The sequence below is a fragment of the Nomascus leucogenys genome, chromosome 11 (genome assembly GCF_006542625.1).
Source record: "Nomascus leucogenys isolate Asia chromosome 11, Asia_NLE_v1, whole genome shotgun sequence".
Taxonomy (NCBI): Eukaryota; Metazoa; Chordata; class Mammalia; order Primates; family Hylobatidae; genus Nomascus; species Nomascus leucogenys.
The window spans coordinates 106,561,048-106,585,468 of record NC_044391.1 but is presented as its reverse complement, the minus strand read 5'-3'; the positions used below and the strand labels follow the sequence as shown (position 1 = coordinate 106,585,468).

Genomic DNA, 24,421 nt, shown 5'->3' with positions numbered 1-24,421 from the left:
TTACCCTATTTACTGAATCTTTAGTTACTGTTAAACATTGGAAACATTAGAAAAAGATCAGAAAAATAAAAAAAACACACATTTTATGTGAAAGCTCATCCCACACCCACTTGCCATCTTCCCTCCTAGTTTTTGTTCATGTTTACAGCTATGTAAAAATGGCAGGTGATGTCCAGTTTTTTCTACTTTTTCACATATCATGTATCCTTCATGTAGTTCCTACTTTTATTATAAGTTCTAATAGTTGTTCTGTACCCTCTTACCTTTTCTGAATAAGTATATCCCCAGATTCAATTCCTAGGTTAAAGAGGACAGTTTCCTGGCTCCAGGAATACATACATTCCAAATTCTATCCAAAAGGATTTTGATAGTTTTTGCTCACAATAGCAATGTATGAACATGTTGGCAGCAAGAGTTATCAATTATTTTTTGGTTCTGTTTTGATTAGGTATAAAATAGTGTTTTATAACTTTGCACTAGTTTAACTGCCAGCGATCACATTTGTTTAATACTCATAATCTGCTTTGTATGAATTCTCAAAACCCCTTTGTTCATTTATCTATTAGCCTTCCATAGTTCGCATAAACTTGAAGAAACTCCTTCCACATTTCTTTGATACAAATGAGAATATTTTTATAAGCCTTTTTCTTTTTATTTTATTATTTTTGAACAAAGTAGTCTATATCATTGTCTATTATTTCCTTTGTAATTTCTTCCACTGCCTAGTCTATCTTCTAAAAGTTATCTATAGTTCATTTTTAAAAATTAAATCTTTACATTCATCTGAAACTTATTTTGGTGTACGGTATGAGGACAGATATACATTATTTTTTTCCACATTGCTATTTAATGATTCCCAAATAATTTGTTAAAAAATCCTTTCTTTTCATATTGCTTTAGGATACTTACATTGTAACTCACTATATTTTTTAGAAATAATGTCTATTACTTTGTATTTTTATAAGATGATAAACAGATTAATTACTAAAATACAAATACATTTGGCACTCAAATACAAAGTATTCCGAGTATTGCAATAAAAAATAAAATTATCCTCTACCAACCTCTACCTCATGCCTGTGCTATTCAACTATGTTCAGCCAAGTCTTGATTATCCATAGAAAAATAAAGTGGATAGCACTGGTAATAAAAGAACACAGATTGTAAAATAAAGAAAGTAATGCTTCAACAATGTTTCTATCCATCTTTTTACTGAAACTAATTATCAGAAGTAAAATCGATTGATATGAATTTAGCACTCTTTGCCCAGTCTCAAAGTCCCTGTCAATAACGAGCAGAGAGCTCAGAAATGGGAAAATGGCAGAAAAAAGGAAATTGGTGATAAGGATGCACAACATTAAGGGCCTAGATAATTGATGAGCGAGATAACTAATCTCATAATAATGAAGAACTGACTATACTCTCTCTAGGGTTAGTCCCAAATTTTTCGTTGCTTTTATGTCTGTCCCACTGATACTCTTCCCCAGCGTTTATCTTCTCTTTTATCTTCACAATGACTATGATCTTAATTCCAATATCCACTAGAATCCTTAGGACTGAGAAAAAGACACATGCCCACCCACTTTAAGGCAACAGTTCTCATTTGTTTATTCAGACATGGCCATGACAGTACTTGCTTTGAGACTGGAAACTATTTGACAATAAAAGATTTAAATTGCGTGCTACTTTACTTGGGCTCACTATCAACATACTCAAAGGGAGGTGAGGATATCATTAAAATTTTTTAAAAATCCAGTGACAGTTCCTCGTAAGTACCAAATGTAGGGACACATCTGTGACATGGGTTATCCTTTGGTTGACTGCAATGCAGGATTGAAGATTAGCTCCCTGATCCCAGACCTGACAAGGAAATTTGCTAGTTTCTGGCTAGCGAAACTCTTTCATGGTGCACAGCAACACCAGCCCTCAGTAGGATATCCTGCAATCTGCTGAAAGGCTAGGCACCTGCTGTGCCTGTGTCAAGAATCTTAAGCTGACCAGGCCTGTTTCTTATTTATTTCTGAAATAAACGTTTTTGAAAGTCACATAATCAGTTGGAAAACAAATTAAATACCAGTTTACAGAATAATAACAAAAAAATTTTAAAACCTCCTTTTGACAAACATATGGGATGGGTGTATCACCCCTCATTCTGAGTCCAAACCTCAATGATGCACTTGGATCCTGAGATCTTCAAATTATCACCAAAAGTAAGTCTAAGACTGGGCAAGCATAGACCCTAAAAACCAAATGTAGTCGATCACTTATGCAGCTATCAGTAGGTTTTGTGTCCAACCAAAGAACAGGGAACTTTTAAAAAATAACAAATTAGGGCCAGGCGAGGTGGCGCATGCCTGTAATCCCAGCACTTTGGGAGGCCGAGGCAGGTGGATCACCTGAGGTCAGGAGTTCAAGACCAGCCTGGCCAACATGGTGAAACCCTGTCTCTACTAAAAATACAAAAAATAGCCAGGTGTGGTGGCACGCACCTGTAATCCCAGCTACTCGGGAGGCTGAGGCAGGAGAATCGCTTGAACCCAGAAGGCAGAAGTTGCAGTGAGCCAAGATCACACTCCTTGCACTCCAGCCTGGGTGACAGAGCAAGACTGCATCTCAAAAAAAAAAAAAAAAAAAAAAAAAAGGCAATTAGAAATGGTTATCTCTGGATTGTGGAAAGACAGGTGATTTTTATTTTCTTCTTTATTTTATTTTCCTGCTTATATTTATTTCCAATGTAAAACATAATAATGCTGTTAGCAAGAAGCAACTAATTTCCTTGAAAACCTTGAAATCATGGGGGCCAGGGGGTGGGGGGAAAATGAAAGCAGAATGTGTCGCGTGTCGGAGTATGTATGAAAGAGAGCGAGAGAGATACACATACATAAAACCAGGGACTGAAGAAGACTTTTTGCATGGAGCAAGAATAGATGATATGGTTGACAAATCCTGAAAAGGACCTGGAAGTGATAGATATACCAGTAAATCCCAATATACTTATGGAAAACAGGTATAGAGGGAGGAGTTGGTATTTGGTTTAAGGAATGTATTGCAGAAACAGGGGAAATAAAATGCATGAGAAAAGTGGATAATGGTAACTGAAGTCTACTGGCTGTTGTGGAAAAGCTGTCAACAGTCTTGACTAAAAGAGATGAACAGACTTTTAGGGGAGGGTCCCAGAGTCTAAAATTCAGTTATAAAATAAATAGAATCTCATTTTTGGTCCATATTTTCCCTTTCCAGAATTTCTTGATGAGAGAACTCATAAAAATTTAATCATTTACATAAGGCCACAAAGATATGTATCAAAAGTCTTAAAACAACACATCTTTTGAACTCAACTATTCCTCTCCTAGGAATTTATGCCAAGGACTAATCAAACATATATGCAAAAGTAAAGGAGTAGACACATGGTCATTGCAGTATGGCTTATAATAACTAAAAATGTAAACAGATTAATGCTGAGCAATAGGGGATTGCTTAAAAATATTGGCACATTCACATCATTTAATGTTATGTAGCCATTAAAAATGATGCTGAAGAATTACACTTAAGACATGGAAAATGTTCACAATATGAAGTGAAAAAATATTACAAAACAATATGTGATATGGTTTGGCTCTGTGTCCCCACCCAAATCTCATCTCGAACTGTAATTCCCACGTGTCAGGGGAGGGGTCTGGTGGGAGGTGATTGGATCATGGGGCGGATTTCCCCCTTGCTGTTCTGGTGATAGTGACTGAGTTCTCACGAGATCTGGTTGTTTGAAAATGTGTGGCACTTCCCCCTTCTCTCTCTCCTGCTCTGCCATGGTAAGACCTTCTTGCTTCCCCTTCGCCTTCTGCCATGATCCTAAGTTTCCTGAGGTTTCCTAGCCATGCTTCCTGTTAAGCCTGCCGAACTGTGGGTCCATTAAACCTCTTTTCTTCAGAAATTACCCAGTCTCAGGTAGTTCTTTATAGCAGTGTGAACACGGATTAAAATACAGTATGACTCCATTTTTTAAAAGTATGCACACACATACACAAATAGACTAACCTAATATATAATGAAAACATTAATGGTTATTCTCAGGAGATGGAGGATCATAGATTATTTTAAAGTTTTTTTGGAACTTACCTGTATTTTCCAAATTTTATACATATATTACGTTTGTTATCAGAAAAAAAGTTACTTTGAAGAATATTAATGAGGTTATACAAGATCATGTCCTTTGCAAGGACATGGATGGAGCCAGAGGCCATTGCCCTAGCAAACTAATGCAAGAACAGAAAACCAAATATCACATGTTCTCACTTACAAGCAGGAGCTAAATGATGACAAAACATAGACACAAAGAGGGGAATGACAGACACTGGGGCCTACGTGAGGGTGGAGTGTGGGGGGAGAAAGAGGATCAGATAAAATAACTGTTGGGTACTGAGTGATGAAATAATCTGTACAGTAAATCCCCATGACACAAGTTTACCTATATAACAAACCTGCGCACGTACCCCTGAACCTAAAATAAAAGTTTAAAAAAATGAGGTTATAAAGAACACCAGGGCTTCAAAAGTATAATATTAATATTTGAATTAGAATATGTGAATATATTGTTACACAATGATGGGAGTTAAAAACTTAATTTTTTTTTTTTGAGGCAGAGTCTCACTCTATCACCCAGGCTGGAATGCAGTGGCACGATCTTGGCTCACTGCAACCTCTGCTGGGTTTAAGCAATTCTTGTGTCTCAGCCTCCCAAGTAGCTGGGACTACAGGTGTATGCCACCACGCCTGGCTAATTTTTGTATTTTTAATAGAGATGGGGTTTCACCATGTTGGCCAAGCTGGTCTTGAACTCCTGACCTCAGGTGATCCGCTCCCCTCAGCCTCCCAAAGTGCTGTGATTACAGGCGTGAGCCACCACGCCCAACAAAACTTCCTTTTTTTTAAAAGCTGTGGGACCTAGAAATAATAACGCTTCTCAAGATTGGTTAGATATTTTGTCATTTCCTCAAAATGTAAGCTTTCTATGCCTTTATTGTAAGAAAATAACTCCTTTTTACTATAAGTTTTACTGTAATCTAAGTCCTGCAATCTTCAGGGCCATTACCATGTGGCTTCTGTCTGGTTTTAAATTGGTCAAGCAGCCATCAGATTTTTTTGATTGTATAAGCTATCAGTAAACTTTTTAAAATTTATTTTTATTTATCCATTAATTAATAATTTTAGAGAAACAGTCTCCCTCTGTCACCCAGGCTGAAGTGCAGTGGCACCATCATAGCTCACTGTAGCCTCAAACTCCTGGGCTCAAGCGATCCTCCTTCCTCAGCTTCCCAAAGTGCTGAGATTACAGGTGTGAGCCACTGCACCTGGCAAAAAATTTTAAATATGTAGCCACTGCATGATTTCTTTATGTATTATATATCTGCACAGCTATATTAAAATATGAAATATATCTGAAAATGTATGAAAATAGAAATTTTAAATGATGAGATAAACAGGATCTCTAATATTTTCTTCTTATAATCCCATGGATTGTTTTATATGTACTGTACTTTGGACGCCACTAGACTGGATGACCACAAAAGATGGGCTACGACCCAAAAAGGCCCACCAAATGTGAATCTCTTCCCTTCAGCCGGTCTACTGGAAACTGAAATGAGGTATTCATCTGTCACTAGTTCTTTAATTTGCCCAAAGGTCACAGGTTATCCAGCTAATGGTGGTAACGGTGGTGGTGATGGTGTGTTTACACAAGAAATATCTTCCAAGTCCATACTCTAGCTTACCTTGCTGCTGCAATTTGTAATCAGTGGAATATGCCTTCCCAATGATATTCCATACAGGCCTTAAGCATCCAAATAGTCCTTCAAGAAACCCACCACTGCCACTGCCTGACCTGCTGAACTGAATCTTTATGTCTTCAGTTCCGCTCGTGCTCTCTCCGTCCACTGTGTTGCTGTTCCCCTGAGACACCGTCATCTCTGATTCATCGTGTTCCCTTAGCTGAAGAACGCTGTTCTCAAACTGGTCCCTGGAATCCTCACTTACGCTTGTCAACACTGTTGTGGTGACGGGGCTGTGCGCGCTCTCGATTAGCTCTGTTCGTACCATCCCCTTTTCCTGCTGGTCCTCGAGGAGCTTGGGAGATGGGTGGTTCCCCATAGCTGCGAGCTCATCTTGTAGTCCATTGAAGGTTTTGCTTTCACTGAAGGGTAAGTGTGGAGAAGAGGAGCAGCTCAGGTGCTCCTGAAAGTTGGCCATTGTGCCATGAGTATAACCAAAGTCCTGAGATGACACTCAGAGGATTTTTGGGACAGAGTTCTGACTTAAGAGAGGGCTCCAAAACCTGAGAAAAACAGGAGGGAGATATGAGATCATGCTTTCTTTAGTATGCACACTACGACACTTCTGTTTGCATTAAAAAAAACTGAAACAATGGGGATTGGTTAACCTGTGGGTTAGTCCATGTGATGGAAATGAGTGCAGCAATGAAAAATTATGCTGTGGAAGAGTATTTGTGAACACGGCAAAATATCCATGACACATTAATATAAAAAACAGGTTAGAACAATATGTACAACATTAACTTAGAAATTTATTTAAAAGGACATACATACAAGAAAAAAGACTTGAAGGAAAAAATCCAAGGAATTAACAATAGTTAATTTTAGGTGGTTAGATTTGGGAGAGGTTTATATTGTTGTGATTTTCAAGGTATTCTAAGCATTCTGTATTAATGTCTATTATCTTTTTTTTTTTTTTTTTTGAGACAGAGTTTCGCTCTTGTTGCCCAGGCTGGAGTGCAATGGCGTGATCTCGGCTCACTGCAACCTCTGCTTCCCAGGTTGAAGTGATTCTCCTGCCTCAGCCTCCCAAGTAGCTGGGATTACAGGCATGCATCATCACACCTGGCTAATTTTTGTATTTTTAGTAGAGACAGGGTTTCTCCATGTTGGTCAGGCTGGTCTCCAACTCCTGACCTCAGGTGATCCAACCCCCTCGGCCTCCGAAAGTGTTGGGATTACAGGCATGAGCCACCGCGCCCGGCCTATCTTTTTAATCAGAAAAAATTCCTTCCCTTTCTACAAGGGAAATTTAGTTGTTCTGATATACACATCTTTATTACAAACTACATCCTGTGTTATAAGTTGCTACTCATCTTTTCTCTTTGCTTTCGTGTCTTATCTACTGGGGCACTGCGTCACTTTATAAGGCATTCATTAAGTCATGGAGATAAATGTCATGTGTCTGTGATAAGACAAGTTTCTAAGTTATAAAATTTGTTTTTATTGTACTGCACCAAATCTGGGGTAACACAACTAAGCCCTAGCTCTTTAAACTTGTTCTTTGCTTCTGATCTGTCCATTAGCACCATTTCTTGCGGCCACCTAACCTTTAAAAGTGAAGATTTGTTCTAGATTGGCCAGATCACGCATAGTCAATCTTAAATTTATTCAAAGTATGTTCTTTTTTTTTTCTTTTTTTGAGACAGAGTCTTGCTCTGTCACCTAGACTGGAGTACAGTGGTGTGATCTCGGCTCGCTGCAACCTCCGCCTCCCAGGTTCAAGCAATTCTCCTGCCACAGCCTCCTGAGTAGCTGGGATTACAGGCACGCACCACCACGCCCAGATAATTTTTTTTTTTTTTTTTTGTATTTTTAGTAGAGATGGGGTTTCACTATGTTGGCCAGGCTGGTCTTGAACTCCTGACCTCAGGTGATCCACCCGCCTTTGCCTCACAAAGTGCTGGGATTACAGGCATGGGCCACTGTGCCCGGCCCAAAGTATGTTCTTAACAGAAATGTACTTTCTTTTTAAATCCCTTTGTAACAGTCATTCCTTCCCTCACTCTGTACTAAGCATCTAGAATATGCTAGAGGTCAGGGTATGAAGATGACCTCATTTTGCAGAGGGGGTAAAAGAAAGACCAACAAAAATTGACAGAACAGTGCTTATAATGGATCAAGTAAGTGCTCTGAGAGCACAGAAGAGGGAGGAATAGTTTCAGGGAAAGGTGCTGAAAGGTGGTAACTTTGGATCCATTTGAAGGAAGTGTAGGCATTCATTAAGCAAGTCAGGAAGGTGTGAGTGAAAGAAGAGGGGGAAGGTATTACAGGTGTGGGGAAACCGTGAAGGAGGGCATGGAAGCTTGAAAGACTATAGAACAGATGAGAAATCCAAAGTGGCTGGAATGTAGGCTATATATAAGTGCATGCAGAAAGACATGAATAGACAAATAGGTAGGGGCTAGACTATAAGGAGCTTTGCATGCCAGGCTGAGTTTGAGGTTTTATACTGAAGGTGATGGGGAGCCATAGTATCTTATATTGCGGATTATGGATTACAATAGACCCTTTCAATTTTATTATTTTCTTATCTTTGTAACTGAGACCTAAATTTTAAACCTTTTATTCATTACCATATCCCATGAATAGCCTGTATTAGTGAACCAATGAAAACATCCTATCCTTGGCTGGTGTGGTGGCTCACGCCTGTAATCCCAAAACTTTGGGAAGCCAAGGTGGGCAGATCATGAGGTCAGCAGTTCGAGACCAGCCTGGCCAGCATGGTGAAACCCCATCTCTACTAAAAATACAAAAAATTAGCCGGGCATGGTGGTGCATGCCTGTAGTCCCAGCTACTCAGGAGGCTGAGGCAGGCGAATTGCTCGAACCCAGCAAGTGGAGGTTGCAGTGAGCCAGGATTGCGCTACTACACTCTAGCCTGGGCGACAGAGCGAGACTCCATCAGAAGAAGAAGAAGAGGAAGGAGAAGAGGGAGAGGGAGAGGGAGAGGAAAATACCCTATCCTCTGAATTCTTATTCATTCACTGAGCTCCTATTACATGGTATGCAATATGTTAGGCATTAGTAAATGACACATAGGTTCCTACCCTTTGGGAACTCACAATCTAGAAGGAAAGACCAATAGATAACAGCCACATGGTTAGATATGGGACAAAGATATGTATAAGGTGCAATGGGAGCTCAGAAAAATAAATATAAAATGTGTCTAGAGATGTTATAAGAAGAAGTTTTGTTTGAATTGAGTCTTGAGGGGTGAATTAATGGTCACTAGGAAAGAAAGACTAGGCATTCCAGGTAGTATTAGGAAACAGCAGGAAATAACTCTTAGAAAAAGTAGGCAAAGGCTAGATTATGGTAGGCCTGTATGACAAGCTAAATCTTTGGGGTTTTATCCTCATGACAACAGAGAGCCATTAAGGAATTTTAAGCAAGGGAGTAATTTGGTCAGATAAATTAAAATCACATCTATAGAAGTAGAGGTTAGATTCAAAAGGAAAGATTAAAGGTCCAGTTAGAAGGTATAGTTCAAAAAGAAATGACTTGGACCTGAACGAGTCAGTTAGCAATGGCAGTGAAGAGGACAGGAAAGATTTAAGAGGTAGAATTGGTAAGATCTAGTAATTGATTAGACATGGAGGTGGGTAAAGAAAAGGGGGAGAGGAAGACTTTTCAAATCACTTCTTTGGAATAATGAATAGACAGACAATGTCAATAACTGAGATATGAAATGCCAGAAAGAAAGGTTTGGAAAGAAGATGATTAGCTCAACTATGGACATACAGAATTTAAGGCCTACTATGCATCATGCACTGAGCTAGGGAGCTAGGCTTTTACTGATGCTATCTGATTTTAAAAAGACACTTTGTAGAGAGACAGATTGGAAGAAAGATAAAGATGGGGCTCATTTATCACAGGAGCAGAAGTTTCCAGATCATAAAGCTAAATTTAAAATGTATTTATTGAATATATACTCAGCCTGCACAACATGGCAAAAAACACAAAAAATACAAACATTACAAAAAATACAATAATTAGCTAGGCATGGTGGTATGCGCCTGTAGTGTCAGCTACTTGGGTGGAAGGCTGAGGCAGGAGAATCCCTTGAGCCCAGGAAATCGAGGCTGCAGTGGGCTGTGTTTGTGCCACTGTACTCCAGGCTGGGCAACAGAGCGAGACCCTGTCTCAAAAAAGAAAAAAGAATATATACTGAGAATTGTGCCATGCACTAGCCTAGATTCTGTGGATATAGAACATTACTGTTACCATTACTATTTTTAATAATAAATAAGACAAAGTGCTTTACAATTTACAGAAGCCTGTTTACATAATCAGCAATATACTGGTAAATCAGCTCTTTCCAAAACAACAGTAATCTGATTTGTAGTGTTTGCTCATTTCCCTGGTGTAAATATTCCCAGCATAGTAGATTTCAAGCTAATAAAAGTTTAACAACTTGCTTGCAAGGTTTCTAAATATTTGACAATTGGCTCTTACAAGTCGGTGTATAAGCCAGCTCCAGCACCATAATCCTCGTAATAATGTCATTTCTATTTCACAAGAGAAGAAATTTCTCTAAGGTAATATACTCAATAAGTAATAGAGCAGGAATTAAAATCTAGCTCAGATTCCCCAAATCCTTTGCCTTTTTTACAACACCACGGAACCTTTTATAACTCCTCACTTTCATAAAGTGCTTTCCAGGTTAAAAAAATGCTGTTATCTGTGACCATTTGATCTAAGTTTTTGTTTTTGTTTTTGTTTTTTTTGAGACGGAGTCTCGCTCTGTCGCCCAGGCTGGAGTGCAGTGGCGCAATCTCGGCTCACTGCAAGCTCCGCCTCCCGGGTTCCCGCCATTCTCCTGCCTCAGCCTCTCCAAGTAGCTGGGACTACAGGCGCCCGCCACCACGCCCGGCTAATTTTTTTGTATTTTTAGTAGAGACAGGGTTTCACCGTGGTCTCGATCTCCTGACCTTGTGATCCGCCCGCCTCGGCCTCCCAAAGTGCTAAGATTACAAGCGTGAGCCACCGCGCCCGGCCTGATCTAAGTTTTTGATCCCTACGTAAGGAATCCAGAACACAGAATGATTATCCCTATTTTTCATGGAAGGAAATGAAGGCCTAGAAAGAGGTAGATGCTAAAGGTCACAGAGCCAGGATGAAATACCGGGTTATTTTCCCTAATCATGACACTCTCTCCTGTACCAGGCAGTCTCTGAAGACACGGTTCCTATCCTGTCGAAGCTCGCGGACTACTTACGGAACTAATAATTACACTGAAGGAATAACCTCCTGCCATCATCCCCCATGACAAGTGAGCCATATTCCGTTCTACAGAGCCAAGAGAGATGGGAACAATGGTAAAAGAGGTAGGATTTGAGATGGACCTTTGAAGGTAAGGCGTGTAACAGAGGGAAGGAAATCAGGGGCGAATAAGAGCACTGGCAGAGGCAGGGAAGCGGGGATGACCAGAGCATGCGTGAGGGGGTTGCTGACCCAGAAACAGCAGTGGCTAATGTGGGGGAGCAGGTGCAACAAGGGTAACTCCTGCCTCCACACGTGGGCTCTGAAAGCTTACGATACAGTGCAGGTGATTCTTCCCTCCTAACAAACCAGAGAGATCACTTTAACTGGACGGAGTTAGGTTAAGAGGCACTTAAATTATAGGGTATGGAGAAATCTAGGCCTTGAGAAGCTGCCTGGGAATATAAGGTTAGGGCAGGGGAAGAAAGAAGAAAAACCGGAGCCCTTTGTTACAGACACAATTCCACCCACTCCAGCCTCCCCTCCCCTGTTCTTTTCGTGTTCGTCTCTGAGCTTCGACATTACTGACCTCCTCATTATACTTTCTGGCTGATCACCTGCCACAACCTTGAGCTGTCTCCTGCCTTTGGCCTCTCTAACCTTGCCCTGCCTGGTCCCTTTTAAGACTGCTGATTTCATACTATCTGACCTGACCACTGACTCAGCAGTTACTTCCGGTCTGCCTTGGCTGCCGGGACTCTTGGTTATTCTATACAGCAGCAGTCCCCAACCTCTTTGGCACCAGGGACCAGTTTTGAGGAAGATACTTCTTCCATGGACCCGGGACAGGGGATGGTTTCAAGATGGTTCAAGGGCATTACGTGTATTGTGCACTTTATTTCTATTATAATTACACTGTAATACATAATGAAATAATTCTACAACTCACCATAATGTAGAATCAGTGGGAGCCCTGAGCTTGTTTTCCTGCCAACTAGACAGTCCTATCTGGGGGTGATGGGGGACAGTGACAGATAATTAGCCATTAGATTCTCATAAGGGGCACACAACCTAGATCCCTAGATCCCTAGATCCCTCACATGCACAGTTCACAATAGAGTTCGCACTCCTATGAGAATCTAATGCCCCCACGGATCTGACAGGAGGTGGAGCTCAGGCGGTAATACGAGTGACAGGGAGTGGCTATAAACACAGGGGAAACCGCTCGCTCACCCACCTGCTGCTCACCTCCCGCTGTTCCGCCCAGTTCCTAACAGGCCACAGACTGGTACCAGACCGTGGCCTGGAGGTTGGGAACCCCTACTATACAGCACAAGTCCTACATGCTGTTGGCTCACATGAATTGCATACACAAATATATATGTGAATTTCAGCCAAACACTTGTGTGATTTATTTTTTTGAATCAAACTATCAGACTTTATATTAATTCCTCGTAAATTTCTACTTTGTCAATTTTTTATCCTGAACTTCTGCCCAATGACATGTTAGGATGAGCTCATACACAAAAAGTTAGAAAAACACATGTTTGTTTTGTAATTTTTTTCCTATCTCTAACAGGTTAAGGATGAATGTAAAGTGGACCTGTTCCCACTGGCATGAGAATGAGTCTAATCACAGTCATCACACACAGTTTGATATTTAAGAGATCAGGGGAAAACAAGACAACCAAGGAATATGGTTCAACCCACTTATTTCACATATGAGAATCAAATTTCAGAGAGATTGCCGACTTGCTTAATATAACATCTGACCAGTGGCAGAGCTGAGATGAGTCCTCCTTCCTCAGCCCAGCTCCTTCCACTAGCATGGTTGTTTGTTTATTTGAAGAGAAACAAATAGCCATGGTATCATGGCCACTGATGACAAAAACAATAGCAAGTCACAGTGCTATTCTAGATGCACTAAAACTATTCCCGAGGAAACACTAGTGCCCACCTAGTGGGGTCACCCTGCGCCTATCCACAGGCCAGCAGGAGGCTACCCACTGACTGCTCTCAGAGTGGGCAGAGGTGAGGTAAACCCCAAGGTGTGTATAAAGATGTGTAGTTAAATAGGCTTCCCTCATGCTCACCAAGAATATCCAGTCCAATGGGACCCAACAAAGGCAGAGAAATAGAGAGGTACAAGAACAAAAGGAAAGAAAAACCATCATCATGGCTATATTCAAATATGATCAGAGCTGACTCTACATTTAAGAAGAGTGTAGGAAGCTAAAAATACCTAAGTTTTACCTGTGTTTCTATGTACACCCACACGCTGCCACTGCACAGTGAAGAGACTGTTAGGTGGAAACTGTGGGAACACAGGTGGTTCCACTATCTCTGGCTGTCTTCTGCCCTCTCGGTTCCTCTCTTCCTGTGCAAATCTGGCTCAGGTACCCTCATGGGAACTGATTGTTTGATCCTTTCAGTTCATAAGAAATCAAAACGAGTATAAATTAGAAGGAGACGGAAAGGAAGTGGGGCAAGGTTTTTGAATGCTGAGAGTCAAAGGGAAAAAGACAAGGAACATTGGAGGGGTAAAGGGCAAGTTTGGAATGGCACCCTTATCAAAAGAAAGTACTATGGGAGCCAGGTGCGGTGGCTCATGCCTGTAATCCCAGCACTTTGGGAGGCTGAGGCAGGCAGATCACCTGAGGTCAAGAGTTTGAGACCAGCCTGCTCAACATGGTGAAACCCCATCTCTACTAAACATACGAAAAATTAGCCAAGCCTGGTGGCAGGCGCCTGTAATTCCAGCTACTTGGGAGGCTGAGGCAGGAGAATCACTTGAACCCAGGAGGTGGAGATTGCAGTGAACCGAGATGCTGCCACTGCACTTCAGCCTGGGCAACAGAGGGAGACTCTATCTCAAAAACAAAACAAACAAACAAACAAAACAAAACAAAAAAAGAAAAGAAAAAAGAAAAAGAAAGTACTCTGGGAAGGTCTGTAGGTGAGGTGATGCTACTGCCGCCCTTACAGCAGGTCTCGATCCGCAAAGGGTGCAGGAAGTGCTCCCATATCTGCCCTTGAGGAACACTTTCCCTGCCTTCTGAGTTTCTTGGCCCCAAGAGGAGGAAGTGGTTTGTGCAAAATTAGTAGGCAAGAGTTGGAGACAGCAGCAGCTGTGCATTTGGCAGGGCACTGCCAATTTCTGGAAATTACCTTGGTTTTGTGCCAAGATCCCAGGATGCAATGTAGAGAGAAAGAGGAATGGAGGAGGTAATGTGGCCAAACAGCCCTTAAATTCTTGGATTTCTATCATAGAATACAATTTTTCCCATGTTACTAACTGAGGATTTTTATAATGATCAGATTTTAAATTTTATATCATAAATATGAATAAATCAAAGATTTTGGACAATTTAGCCCCACAAAGTTTTTGATGTGACTAAAATTGAATAAAAAATTAAATTCAGCATTACTGCTACAAGGTTTATTGATTGACACTGAGCTCTTTCTAAGCTATCTTCTCTTTACTTGGCGTCTTCTTGCCTGTCTTTAAAAATGAATGCAACACTGCCATCTTAGCCTTCTGGTCATTTCTCTAAAATTCATATAGCAGTTGAGAACATAAAATAATTTCTGCTGCTAGGAGCATCAATCCCATTTTAAAACTTAGATTACTTTACTTGTGCATAGTAATAACATAAAATGATCTTTCCAGGATAGAGGTCTGTCACCCAGATCTTAATTTGAACTTTGAAAACATTAGCTAGCTTCTTCGAATGGAGTTATATGATTAGAAATATGTGACTTCAAATCAGATAAAAAGAATGGCCTACAATTGTGCCTTTATCCCTACTTACTCTCTTAACTGTGGACCATCTTCTGAAATGCCTATTTGAAGGAACAATAAAAACTCAATCGACAAAATCCACTGACCTACGTCATTTCATCTTTATAACATTTCATTCAACAATTAACGCATTCAAAAATATTGATTCCATGTTTACCATGTACCTATATTTTTGGTTAAGATTATGAATGTTTAATAATCTTGAAGTATGCTGGAGACAGCAAAAAAATAAAAATTACAAAGAAGCAAATTCTCCATGGTGACAAATTACCTTTTGAATACCAGTACCTATAAATGCAACTGTGATTACAGTTAAAATAAGTTCATTGTAGGCTTTAGAATGAATAAAGATACTTCATTTTCAGAGTAGTAGTCTATAAATTTATCAAGAAATAGAAACTTGTGAGGCTTCAAAAATGCCTTAAGTCAAACGTGAAACATCTTGACCAAAGGAATGATTTATCCATAAATCATATCATAAATGCTATCTCCATAAATCTTTAATAAATAATATATGGTGTTTTAAGTATTAATAGTCAATGTTTTCTGACTTAAATCCAGCTGCCATATGAATGATAAAATCAATAACTTTAAATGTTTTAAAAATAAGATACAGACATATATGTACCTTTAAATATATAAATATTAATAGGCATACAAATTTAAAATGTGTATAATTAAGTAACCATTTTAAGAAATTAGGTTTAAAAGGTCAACAGTGGTTATTACTGTTGTTCTTTGAAGTTTTCTATATTTTTCCAAATTTCTACCATTAGCATGCATTATTTGTTTAATCAGAGGTTTTCAATACAAATCCTTGTTGCTTTAAATGCACAGATTAATGGGCCCACTTCACTATATTTGCAGATATGAAAAATGATGTGAAATGTTAAGGATACTGTCAGGAAAGCTAATTGTCACTGTGTGCTGAGGCTTGCAAACAGGCGTAAAAACAATTATAGGCCGGATGTGGTGGCTCACGCCTGTAATCCCAACATTTTGGGAGGCCAAGGTGGAAGGATCACTTGAGGTCAGGAGTTCGAGACCAGCCTGGCCAACATGGTTGAAACCCCAGCTCTACTAAAAATACAAAAATTAGCAGGGTATGGTGGTGCACACCTGTAGTCCCAGCTATTCAGGAGGCTGAGGCAGGAGAATTGCTTTAACCCGGGAGGCAGAGGTTGCAGTGAGCCAAGATCATGCCACTGCACTCCAGCCTGGGTGACAGAGTGAGACTCTGTCTCAAAAAAAAAAAAAAGAATTACAAATTCAAAATGAAAAGAAAAGTGAACTTAAAAAGATGACAATGAGCAAACAAAAGTTAATGACTCCTATTTTGTTTTTACCTTTTCTACTGATGAGATTCACATTTGACTCTAGAAAAGGCAGAATGATCATGATTAAGAGAACTGAAACCCAAAACAGGTGAAAAGACAAGAACATACATCAGTGTTTTGATTGTTTCCAAGTTCTAAGGTCCAGATGAATTACATGTGAAGGCACGAAAACTCTTGCATTTAGGATTACAAAAACAACCTTTGGTAAAGAATTATCTTCAGGAACTATGAGCAAGACAGTCGTTCATGGAAAAGTAGAAGATAAAGAAATACCCTATTTTTTTAAAAGGAAGATTACAGAATATGTGGAACTATGAACTTACATTGGTCCCTGACAAGATACTAAGTATACAGTAGGCATTCATTAAATGCTAGTCCCTTTCCTTCTTTTCTTTTCCTTTTATTTTGTGACTGTTTCCTCTCTTTTTTGGAACTCTAGGACTTTCCTAAGATACATAGCTTAGGAGAACAAGAATTGAAATGGTTTAAAAATTATTATTAAACCTAAAAATTAAAAGAAAAAATAAAATTAAAATTATTTTTAAAGAATTTGTTTTATAGCTGGGCAAGGTGGCTCATGCCTGTAATCCCAGCACTTTGGGAGGCTGAGGTGGGAGGATTGCTTGAGACCAGGAGTTCAAGACCAGCCTGGGCAACACAGTGAGACCCTGTTACTAAAAAAAAAAAAAAAAAAAAAAAAAATAGCTGGGCATGGTGGCATGTGCCTGTAGGCCCAACTACTCACTAGGCTGAGGATCACTTGAGCCCAGAGGGTCTAAGCTGCAGTGAGCCATGATTGCTCCACTGTACTCCAGTCTGAACAACATAGCAAGGCTCTGTCTCAAAAAAATAGTGCTATTATATACACTTGAAAGTTATTTCTTGTCCAATCTATATTCAGATGTACTTCATCATATTGAGAGCAATACTGTAAGGGCTTGAGAGAGAAGGCACTAGAGGAAGATAGACCTGGATTCAAATCATAATCACTAACCTCACCATAACTCTCTCTAAGCCTCAATTTTGTCATCTATAATTAGTAGTAACAACAGAATCCACCTCACAGAGTAGATGATTATATGAGATAGTATATATATAACACATTTACCCTCAATATTTGTTAGCTATGCAAATCTTTGACTAAAAAAATTAGAATAAACAGATATATGTCAATATACTCAATATATATGTGAAATCAAGGGGAATAAAAAGAAGGGTAAGGGAAAGACAAGTAAGCTTTTCCTTAGGAAAGTGATAAGATGAGAAAAGAGAGCAAAGAAGAGGGGAACGGGTAGATATATATAGAAACTGAGGCAAGCTGAGCTTGTAACATTCATTTGGTATTATAAATGAAAGCACAAAGAATCAATAAACAGTGAGATACCAGGTCAAAAGGGTAAAAGCAAGATGGAAAATAGGAGACAAAAATCCCAAATGTATGCAACTTCTTTTTCATATTTCATTTCCTTTGTCTTTAATTACAGCAGTTATTTTTACATTCTAGGTTTTAATTAAATTGCACACACAAAAAGGAATGTTCTACATGGCCATAATATTTGGGAGAATATTAATACTATGTAGTTCTAGTATTTGGGAGAAAAAAATTGGCCGGGCGCAGTGGCTCACACCTGCAATCCCAGCACTTTGGGAGGTCGAGGCAGGCAGGTCACCTGAGGTTGGGAGTTTGAGACCAGCCTGACCAACATGGAGAAACCCCGTCTCTACTAAAAACACAAAATCAGCCAGGCGTGGTGGCACATGCCTGTAATCCCAGCTACTCGGGAGGCTGAGGCAGGAGAATCTCTTGAACCCGGGAGGCAGAGGTTGCAGTGAGAGAAGATGGTGCCATTGTACTCCAGCCTGGGCAACAATAGTAAAACTCTGTCTCAAAAAAAAAAAAAAAAAAACCTCTGGTTTTAATATTGTGATGTTAAATTAGGAGATGATTTCATTGATTCAAGAAAGTATCTCTAGGAAAACATTGCTTATGCTTTAAACATAAGAATAATTAGACCAGGGCAGGCATGTTGACTCATACCTGTAATCCCAGCACTTTGGGAGGCTGAAGCAGGTAGATCACTTGAGCCCAGGAGTTCAAGACTAGCCTGGGCAACATGAGAAAACCCCGTCTCTATTAAAAATACAGAACAAAAATTAGCTAGGCATGGTGGCACATGCCTGTAGTCCCAGCTACTCAGGAGGCTGAGGCACAAGAACCTCTTGAAGCTGGGAGGCAGAGGTTGCAGTGAGCCGTGATCGTGCCACTGCACTCCAGCCTGGAAGACAGAGTGAGACCCTGTCTCACAAAAAAAAAAATAAAAAAAAAATATATATATATATATGCCATTTGGGAAGTGATGGATAGTGTGCTGCTTTGTAAGAATAGGCTGGCTCTGCTCTCAGGAGCTTCATGACTCTAAGCAAGTGAGAAAGGAGGAAAAGTCTTTAAAAAATGTGTTTTAAGAGTAGCAACAGGATCTCACTATATTGCCCAGGCTGGTCTTGGACTCCTGGCCTCAAGCAATACCCCCACCTCATCCTCCCAAAGTGCTAGGATTACAGGCATGAGCCACCACGCCTGGCCAAAAAATCTTTTTGAATGAAATTATATTATGGAAATTTTCTTTTCTCATTAAATTCATTGTCAGTATTTGGATTGTTTAGTTGGACAGTAAAATATAACTAGAGATATTAATAAATAATACATTCTATACTTATTTTATACCATACATTAAAATCAAATAATTCATTGCCAGTTTAATATTTAGGGCTGTTGAGGAGCATCAGTAACAGACTTCGATTTCCAATGACATATATGAAAGTTCTCACAAAGCTGCAGATTCTACACACTGTTCCTGGGCAAGTCCTAGATATACTTGGCAGGCAAGAGGCCATCAAAAGTCCTTCTGCTATCCTTGCGTTGCTTTTTCAGGCCTTTCTTAAGAATGGTAGAATCACAGATGGTTCAAGTTCGGAGGGAGCAGTGATTGGGCCATGCCTTCTATTTTTCAAGATAAACAACTAAGTCTCATAAGTTTGTAAGAGTAGAATCAAACATTGTTTATCTCTGTACCTTGTCCTTTTTCTTTTCCCACCATCTAGCCTCAGCACCTAGTGCAGAACCTGATATAATATGGTGGCATTCACTTTTTTTGGATGAGAAGACTTTACACTCACACATAGCAATGTCATAACATATTAACAACATTTATTGAGATTATGTGAAACTGCTCTAAACACGTTTCCCATATTAACTTATCTAATCCTCACATCAACCCTTTGGGAAAGGTTTTATTATTACCCCTTGACAATAATTGGTGAAAAATTGGGGCACAGATAGTTTAAATGACTCACAGCTACTAAGTGGTGAAGACAGGAATTGAACCCAGTTACACTCCAGTTCCAGAGCCTGAGCCCCAGACCAACCCCTTAACCACAACACTGTATTGTCGATATTATAATGGGCTTCTGTTTAACTAAAAAAGGTCTAGGTCAGAAAAATATGGAATAGGCTCATATTTTATCTTGAACTTAGGTTCTAAATTTAGGATGACAGGTACGAATTCTTAGCAATAACTAAAGATAATTGGAGAATTCTAAAATATGCTCACTTTCTGTAGGGTTTAGTCCACTCTGGTTTTTGTTTTGTTTTGTTTTTTGTTTTTGGAGATGGAATCTCACTCTGTCGCCCAGGCTGGAGTGCAGTGGCACAATCTCAGCTCACTGCAACATCTGCCTCCTGGGTTCAAATGATTCTCCTGCCCCAGCCTCCCGAGTAGCTGGGACTACAGGTGCGTGCTGCCACACCCAGCTAATTTTTGCATTTCTTGTAGAGGTAGGGTCTCACCATGTTGGCCAGGCTGGTCTTGAACTCCTGGCCTCAGGTGATCCACCCGCCTCGGCCTCCCAAAGTGCTGGGATTACAGACATGAACCACTGCGCCCAGCCCCATTCTGTTTTTAACATTAAAACTCTATACTCACATCATCCAATATTGTAGCTTCTAGTTATATATAGTTATTTAACTTTAATTAAAATTAAATAAAATAAAGATTTAGTTCCTCAGCAGTACTAGTCCGTTTTAGGTATTCAGTAGCCACATGTGGCTAGTGGCAACCGTATAGGACTGGGAAAAAGAACATTTCCATCATTACAGGAAGTTCCATTGGACAATGTTGCTCTACGCGCTTTGTTCATATTAATAGATTGGTCTGTTATAAGGATTAACCAACATTGTGGCTTCCTTCGTACATGGGGATTTGCTAACTGCACAGTACTCCACTACCTTCTTTAATATGACAGGTTTGCAACCATGTTTTAGTAATATTTGTGAATGTTTTAAGTATAGCTCATTCTAATGATGATTCATCAGGATCAAACCGAGTTGGGGATTTTATCTTTTAAAAGACTGTCCAAGGAATCATAGCCGGATGTCTAAAAGGAGCCAGAGGAATAATTTTCAATATCTAAGTAGGTTCATTTGTGGAGAATCTAAAAAATGAAACTAGATTACTGCTACCATCATTCCTTGAAGCTCCTAATCATAGGACCAGTGTAGGTGAAAGGCAGAAACCTAGGGGAGGGCTAATGGAGGAAAAGGTGAATAGGAACAGAAGTTTTACCAAATCACCAGAAGTATGTGTCACTTCTCAGAGGAGACTGTATTACAGATAACCAGGACAAAAACTCCAGGATGAACAAAGCACTCCTGACTCTGGGTGCAATGTCAAATTTTAATAGAGCAGTAACTAAAGCCAAATCAGTGAGAGATCCTATTGTTTTAGACTTTTGCATTTCTTGTGACTTACTGTTGTTTTTGCTCACAGAAGTAGTCCTGAGCTTTAATTTTTTAAATTAATGATTCAATCAAGATGATACTCTAGAAAATGTGTGACAGAACATTTTGAGCTTTACCAACAATAGAAATTTGAAATTGTCAAAGATTGGCCATTTTTCACTTGTCTTATGTCACTGTTTTGGAATGACTTTGTGCTAGAGTGTAATCCATACCCATTGTTTAATTATTCATTGAGGGTAGTTTCAATTTCTACTCCCAATATATAGCTGAAATTTGCAGACTACTAAAGGATCCTAGATAAATCCCATCTGTCCAAAATGAGGATGACAAGGAAGAACATCAATAAATATTAATTATTGATTCTAAGTGCTAAAAAATGATAAATATATAAGACAGTTCTAATGGAAAGAAAAATAAATGCAAAATAATAAATTATTTGTGATAGAAAACAATATGTAGTCCCTCAATACAAAGATTAATATTACAAAAGATAGAATTTAAAGACATATTTAGGTTGGGTGCGGTGGCTCACACCTGTAGTCCCAGCACTTTGGGAAGCCCAGGTGGGAGGATCACCTGAGGTCAGGAGTTCGAGACCAGCCTGGCCGACATGGTGAAACCCCGTATCTACTAAAAATACAAAAATTAGTTGGGCATGTTGTTCACGCCTGTAGTCCCAGCTACTCGGGAGGCTGAGGCAGGAGAATCACTTGAACCTGGGAGGTGGAAGCTGCAGTGAGCTGAGATCATGCCACCGCACTCCAGCCTGGGCAACAGAATGAGATTCTGTCTCAAAAAAAAAAAAAAAAAAAAGACATAACTGCCTCCCTTTAGGAATCATAATTTGAATTCATTACAAGTGCACATGGTTTCATTAAGTGCTCCTAAAAAGTTGCATATAAATCACATTTTAAAAATAACATTTAAAAATCACTAATAGAAATTACTATTTGAAGTATCACTGATAAATCTACTTGCAAAATGAAGAATCCTCCTGAAATGCTAATGATTGCTTTATTATTGTACTTGTTTGCTTAATTCGAATTTTCTGTTGTTTCAATGTCTGGTATTAGTTGTTTAATTAAATGTCAATTTCATAGCTCTCAATAAATTTGATTGAGTAGGTGGTATGTCCAGCAAATCTACCTGAGAAGTCAGTATTTGTCATGGGCTTGGAAATCATGTGCCCAAACATGTTAGAACTGTGTGCAAAATAACAGTAATAAGATTTTGCACAAAGGCTTGATGACTCTTTGTATGAGTAAACTGTGAGGTTTTGTACATGGGTTTCGTGACGTACATTCTGGCTATGTGCAAATGTTTTTCCCTTCATTTTCTGATTTTTTTCCTGTGTTCTAAATAACTGATTGCAAATTCATGTGTATGCATGTCTAGCTGTTCTTGAAGCATGGTATAATCTACAGTTAGGACATCTCATAAAGTGAGGACAAAGAAAGACAACTCTACTTGAAGAAGCCAGGAAAAACCAAGGGCTCTTTTACCTAATTCTTTGCTTCCGACGATAGCTTTTGAAGGGGGAGTCATTGTTTTTTGTGACATCTGTTTACAAAAGGAATGGGTAAAACATAAACATCACTTACTTCTCTTAATAGTCCATGAAAGAATCTTATTCATATGCAGAACCTATTTTTCTTTTTTCTTTTTTTTCTTTTTTTTTTTTTTTTGAGACAGAGTCTTGCTCTGTCACCCAGGCTGGAGTGCAGCAGTGCGATCTTAGTTCACTGCAACCTCCGCCTCCTGAGTTCAAGCGATTCTCCTGCCTCAGCCTCCTGAGTAGCTGGGATTACAGGTGCCCGCCACAGTGCCTGGCTAATTTTTGTATTTTTAGCAGAGATGGGGTTTCTCCATGTTGGCCAGGCTGGTCTTGAACTCCTGACCTCAGGTGATCCACCCACCTCGGCCTCCCAAAGTGTTGGGATTACAGGCGTGAGCCACCACACCCGGCCTATTTTTTAATTTTTAAAAATTGACACATAATAATTTTACATTGTTATGGGATACATAGTGACGTTTTGATACATATAATACATAGTGAGCAGATCGGGGTAATTAGCATATACATCATCTCGAACATTTATCTTTTTTTGTGTTGGGAACATTAAAATATTCTCTTTCCTAGCTATTTGGAAATATATATAATTGTTAACTATAGTCATCCTACAGTGTTATGGGACGCTATAGCTATAGAATTTATTCCTCCTATCTAGTATAATTTTGTATCTTTTAACAAATCCCTCCCTATCTATCCTCCTCAGCCTCTAGAAACCTCTGTTCCGCTCTTTACTCCTATGAGTTTAACTTTCTTAGCTTCTGCATATGGATGAGAACATGCGGTGTTTAACTTTTTGTTACTGGCTTATTTCACTTAACATAATGTCCTCTAGGTCACGGATCCCCAGCTCCCAGGCCGCAGACTGGAACCGGTTTGTGGCTTGTTAGGAACCAGGCTGCACAGCAGGAGGTGAGCAGCAGGCGAGCAAGCATTACCGCCTGAGCTCTGCCTCCTGTCAGATCAGCAGCAGCGTCAGATTCTCACAGGAGTGCAAACGCTATTATGAACTGCACATTCGAGGGATCTCATAAGGTTCTGCGCACCTTATGAGACTCTAATGCCTGATGATCTGAGGTGGGACAGCTTCATCCCCAAACCATTCCCACCCACCACCCACCACATCCCTGGTCTGTGGAAAAATTGTCTACCACGAAACTGGTCCGTGGTGCCAAGAAGGTTGGGGACTGCTGCTCTAGGCTCATCCATGTTGCTGCAAATAACAGGATTTAATTCTTTTTTTATGGCTGGATAGTATTCAATTGCGTACATATACCACATTTTCTTTATCCATTCTTCTATTGTCAGACATGGGTTGATTCATACCTTGGCTATTGTGAATAGTCCTGCAATAAACATAGGGGTGCAGATATCTCTTCAGTATACTGGTTCCTTTTCCTTTGGGTAAACAGTAGTGGGGTTGCTGGACCATATGACCAAAGTAGTGGGGTTGCTGGACCATACCTATCTGTGTTTTTTTGAGGAACCCTCATACTGTTCTCCATAATGCTGTACTAGTTTACATTCCTACCAACAGTGCATAAGAGTTCCCTTTTCTCTGCATCCTTGCCAGCATTTATGTTTTTATCTTTTTGATAATTGTCATTTGAATGGGTGAGATGATATCTCATTGTGGTTTTGATTTGTACTCCCCTGATAATCAGGGATATTAAGCTTATTTTAAATGAATTAATTAGTGACAGGGTCTCGCTCTATAGCCCAGGCTGGAATGCAGTGGTGCGACCTCAGCTCACTGTGACCTCCGCCTCCTGGGTTCAAACAATTCTTCTGCCTCAGACTCCCAAGTAGCTGGGACTACAGGCACACGCCACCACACCCGGCTAATTTTTGTATTTTTGGTAGAGACGGGGTTTCACCATATTG

The 24,421-nt window shown here is 39.7% G+C and overlaps 1 protein-coding gene across 2 annotated transcripts in view; it reads right to left on the bottom strand.

Annotated features, from left to right (window-relative positions):
- MAP3K13 (mitogen-activated protein kinase kinase kinase 13) overlaps positions 1-24,421 on the bottom strand; it is a 199,448-nt gene that overhangs the window by 47,868 nt on the left and 127,159 nt on the right. For both annotated transcript variants that reach the window (XM_012510753.2, XM_003256582.4), the window contains one exon: positions 5,769-6,328. In XM_012510753.2, the coding sequence (XP_012366207.1) occupies positions 5,769-6,243 (475 nt within the window). In that variant the 5' untranslated portion in view covers positions 6,244-6,328. The remainder of the gene's footprint in view (positions 1-5,768; positions 6,329-24,421) is intronic.